Here is a 5,014-nt window from a genome sequence, read left to right as displayed (position 1 = left end):
AAATCCTGTCGGCAACGCTCTGTGCGTGTGCGTTGTTGGTTCGGGGCACGTTGGTTCGGTTCGATTTTCCCCTTCACGAAGCCACACAAACACACACACACACAAACATATGCGTATGCCGAAGTACGAACTGGCCACCCTATATGTCCCTGTTGCCCGGTGTAGTTTATGCATTATGCTTCAGTGGTTTCTTTCATTTCCTTTCCCTGTTGCGACAGCAGCGTCCGTGCCTCGACTGTCTCATTCTCGCGCGCTCTGGTCGGGCCGCCTTGCTTCCGGCTGACGTGTGCCAGCGTACGCGAGCCTGCTTTGTTGATATCTTATTTCTAGGCTGCGTGCATCCTTTTCCATCCCTTTTCAATGTTTTGTTTCCATACAAGAACCGAGCATTGAATTCTGTTCTATCGTGCTTCTGTTTCAACCAACATGTTTCGTATCTTTCCGTTGCTTTCACTCGACACCGGGCTTATGAATGAAATTTATGCTGCAATCTTTCTAGTTACACTGGTTCTTCTCACTCGGTTTGCTAGTTGGCGAAGAAGTGAGCGCATGGTTTTCTCACTAGCTCACATGCTTCTCACGCGAACGCTTTGGTGTAATTTGCCACCATGTTGCACAACATCTAACGTTATCAACGCGTTTAAAGTTTTGGCACGTGCTTAATGTTTCGAATTCATACTTTTTGTCCATATTTCTTTCCCATCGTATTCAAACAATATTTCTCAAATGAAGTTCTTAGTTTCTATGTTGATTTCTATACTGAACATATTTTGACGAGAATGGTTCGTCAACCAACGAAATCGGTTAGAGGACCAGACCAGAACAAGTTTACGATTCTTTCGAACCACGGTACAAATTCTAGAACAATTCCATATACAATATCATTTCCAAGATCAGAATGAATTCTGTAACAGTTCCATGACTGGGTTGACGGTATAAGTGCGTAATCGGTTTCAGGGCCGTTAAGGGCTGGTGATTGGTTCCAGGATCGATTTGGAATTTGCATTTGCATCCAGGACCGGTATTGGTTTGCGATCGTTTTCCATGTCTGGTGTATATTTCCTATCAGTTCCAAGACACCCAGATATATTTCCCCCAGATATATACACCCAGATAGTGTGCACTTTCGGTAATGGATCAATAAGAGGTCCAAAATAAGTTCATAAACTTGAAAGGGTTTTTGAGCATTTTATTTTGAGCATACCTTGGAGTTCAAAGTAATCTAGAAAATGTTTTACGTAGCTGGGTAAGGGGGTCAAATTGACTAATAAAAGCATGAAACTAACTAAAAAATCATGTATTTCTATGAACCATGTATAATAGTATACATGTATTTCTATGTTGTACATATGTTTCTATTTCTATGTTCTATGTAAATGCTTATTTCTGGAAATCATGTAAATTTTTTTGGGATGGTAGTGTTTTTTTTATTACATGTAATTATTTGTGAATATGATAATATGTCAACGACAAGTAGACCTGGTTGATGTTCAAAATTATTAACCATCATTGTTATCCGTTAATTAATCGATATCTTAAATAAGCACTACAAACCCTATACGTTCCAATTAAAGGTATCAGTCCTTATTCAATGTTTCAAATAGGTTGAGCCCTTCAAATGTAGTACTGATAAGTTTAAAAAAACACATGAATAAACAATCATCAACCCGTTAGAGGCCAAACTGCCCAAACCATAATTAAATTATTTCAAAATCTATGTTTAAATGCTTGTATTACGCTTTATTCATCGAATGTAATTTTAAAACGTTCACACCATATAAAAACTGGCTAATGGACCACTTACAATTATTCGCCTTACATCTAATGACTATTATACAGTCTCACTTGTAAAGTGAAATGTGTTGAACAGCTTGTTCAGGTGTAGCTTTAAACAAAAACAAAAACCAAACATACAACACACTGTAGTACAAATGAAAACACCACACTCTATTGCCTGTCTTCTTCGCCCAGCTTCTCAACGGCACTTGGTGAGGTAAAGAAATTTTCCACCTTTAGCTGCAGCTCACTGATAGCTCGCTTCACGTGCTGCAGCCCACCGGAGAGCAAATTCAAAAACGATTCTGCATTCTGCTCATCGTTCAGTTGGCTTTCGGAAACACTTTCATTTTTCTTTTCCACATGATCCGTTTCGAGGTGTTGCGTTTCTTGCACTGTTTCAGCTGGTTTGGCGTTGCTTTGGGCATCTTCTTTTTCAACGTTGGGGACAACGGTTTCAACAGCTCTGGGCTCATCCTCGGGGATAGGTTCGACTGGGTTCGTTTCTTGTGCTTCTGTCTTTTCTTCTTCTGCTGCAGCCGCTCCTTCTGCTGCTGCTGCTGCTGCTAGTGACTCCGTTTCTTTATACTCTACTGCTTGTTCCGCTTCCGCTTGAACGGGTGCTTCCGTTGATGGTGATACAGTTTCCTGATCAGCCATCGTTACATCTTGAGCATCAGCAGCAGTAGAAGCATCAGCAGCAGTGGTAGTAGAGTCCGACTCCGACTGTGCCATACGAGCTCGCCTCGGAGAGGCTAGCGCAGACGAACATATCGCTGCTATAATAAGCACAGCTGCTAACGAATATTTCATTTCTATAAAAGAGAAATTAATGTTTATTTACTGATAAAATCAGTCAATCACCGTTTCAATACACTTACTGCAAAATTATAGTAGTGAGTAATTATTGGGTTTCCCAGGACGCTAACGATCTCTCGAACAGCAACCAAATGTTGTGCGTCACTTGCAACCCTCTATGACGAAATGCTAGATGGCATTCTGCAAGACCTCCGGCTTTATATAGGCTACTTTATTCTTACGAGCTCCATAGCTAACCAGTACGAGACACACGGATCCAAAGACTTCTTATCACCGCAGGTGTTAGCCGCTGCATCGCTAAACAATCTCGTGCAGAACGTGTCGTTGGACGCAAATATGCATCGTTCGTCGTTACTGCTGCCAAAACGAGAACCCGCGAACGTCACGTGTGCCAGGGCAACTACTGTCTAGATGGAACTTTACTATTATGTTACGATTCAACAGACTTTATTCTTTCCTAGTGCTACATTTTGAGCTATTACATCACCGTGTAGCAACGTAAGTTTTAAGCTGCAATTAAGTCTATTGCATAATTTTCACCCACAAACACACACCCAACCTTTTTTGCGTGCAATAAAACACAAACGCTTACTTTACGTTACTATGTATGCCTTGTTTTCTTCTCTCCACCACAGTACTGCAACGGTTGCCGCCCGATACAGCTTTATTTACCAACAAACCATCGTTGGTGGGTACAATTTGTTTGTTTTGTTTTCACACCAACTGTTTGCCACACGTGCGTGTGTGTATAATTGTTATTTTTTATGCTTTTCAATGTTGTGGTCTTTTTTTCTATATTGAAATGTAAATAAAAACTGCCATTCAACGAACCTGCATATGTTTTTAGTTAACAATGTATCAAAACAAACATGGCACAGAAGGAAACAGTTTGTTGCTGAATTGTAATTATTTCTAACATCAAACAACTTGCTCATATTGTTTGACTTGTAGACTTACAGATACCTTGTTATTTAGTACTCATTTTGAAACGCAATTATGTGCAACAATATACCTTCTTCTTCTTCTCTTTGGCGTAATCGTCCTTCAAGACTTTATTCAGTACCAAGCAGCCGAATAGTCAGTCCTTGCTACGGGTTATTCCGTACCAGATATTTTAACAACCAGATTAAATTGATTCTCCAATAAAGATGTCGTCTGACTGTTGGTGCAAGGTGGTAAATGTCACCGGTAATCCCAACTACAAGACAACGCTCACTCGCCCACAACCCCGTAGAATGCACCGGACCGTTTAATTGTTTGTGTTTGTCTCGACCCGTTGTTATTGAGTCGAGCGTGTTGACGACTATACAACGGGACCGCGAAACAATATACCATCTGTTTTGAATCATTGGACTTCAATAATTAGTTCTAATTTATAACATATTTTCGACACATCTTTACTGAAGCTATTTATTTACTCACGCCATTACAATATTCTTCATAAATTTAACACCACTGTCACTATCAAAACCAGCACGGAGGAAACGCCACGAATAGTTGCTCCGGACATTTCCGGTGCCGTTGTCGTCGCTTCCTCATCCGACCGACGCATCCGTCTGTATGCGGCTCGTACCGTTGGCTGTGGACCTCCAGCAAAAAAGCAATCCGTACCAGCCGAATGTGCGTAATCGCACTGGCATGACTCATGGTTCCAGTACAACCTGCTCGGGCAGCTAAACTCAACCGGAACCGCCGAAACGCAAGCATAAAACTTTTTACAATCACTGTGCGGCATAAAGATCACTTCCTTCGCCGGATTGGCATGCACCGGACAGCGGGAAAGCTGCGGTGGACACTTGCTAACTATCGGTGGTGCATCCAGTGCTAGTGACTGCAACACAGCACACTTCGGCTCGGACGTGTATGGAACACAGGTGGACTCATCAGCATCCCATTCCGAGCCCGGTGGACAGCGCAGTTCGAACGCCTTTGTCCCGCTGCAGACAAGGTAGCGGGTGCAATCGGTTGGATGGGGTGCGTAAGGGTCATCTCCAACGCAGGGCGAAACATCTGCCGTAAAACCGGACACAAAATTTACCAGCAAACAAACGGCTAAACCTAAAACAGACGAAACGCTTGTAAGATTTACTTGAAATAATGTATGCTCATCTTTGAAAACTAACCTATCATCTTTGCGGCGTCGAATGTATGAGCTGTGTGGTACACCGATAACTTGCAATAGTGAGACTGATAAAAAACTTTTCTCCAACAAGCGACCACATACAATCAGCACGATATCATCTTTTATAGCCATGCCGGTCGTCGTACATCAAGTGTGATGCAGTCAAGTGGCCGGAGAGTGAATCGATGTAAGTCACCACGCGCCATTTACTCAGTAATGTTTGCACTGGCGTGTTTCTTGTTTTACTTCTAGCAAATGTATTGACGCCATGGGCCACGAGGGATAGCGACATCGAGG

At 42.2% G+C, this 5,014-nt stretch overlaps 1 protein-coding gene across 1 annotated transcript; it reads right to left on the bottom strand.

The window, feature by feature from the left end:
- Positions 1-3,969: 3,969 nt before the first annotated feature.
- LOC121593407 (peritrophin-1-like) lies at positions 3,970-4,813 on the bottom strand. The gene is made up of 2 exons (XM_041915713.1): positions 4,719-4,813; positions 3,970-4,653 (listed from the first exon to the last, which is right to left on the bottom strand). Exons 1-2 carry the CDS (start codon positions 4,723-4,725, stop codon positions 4,034-4,036), a joined length of 627 nt encoding a protein of 208 aa, XP_041771647.1. The 5' UTR covers positions 4,726-4,813; the 3' UTR covers positions 3,970-4,033.
- Between the last annotated feature and the right edge of the window lie 201 nt (positions 4,814-5,014).

Source organism: Anopheles merus, chromosome 2L (genome assembly GCF_017562075.2).
Source record: "Anopheles merus strain MAF chromosome 2L, AmerM5.1, whole genome shotgun sequence".
Lineage (NCBI taxonomy): Eukaryota > Metazoa > Arthropoda > Insecta > Diptera > Culicidae > Anopheles > Anopheles merus.
This window is presented reverse-complemented; position numbering and strand designations above follow the sequence as displayed.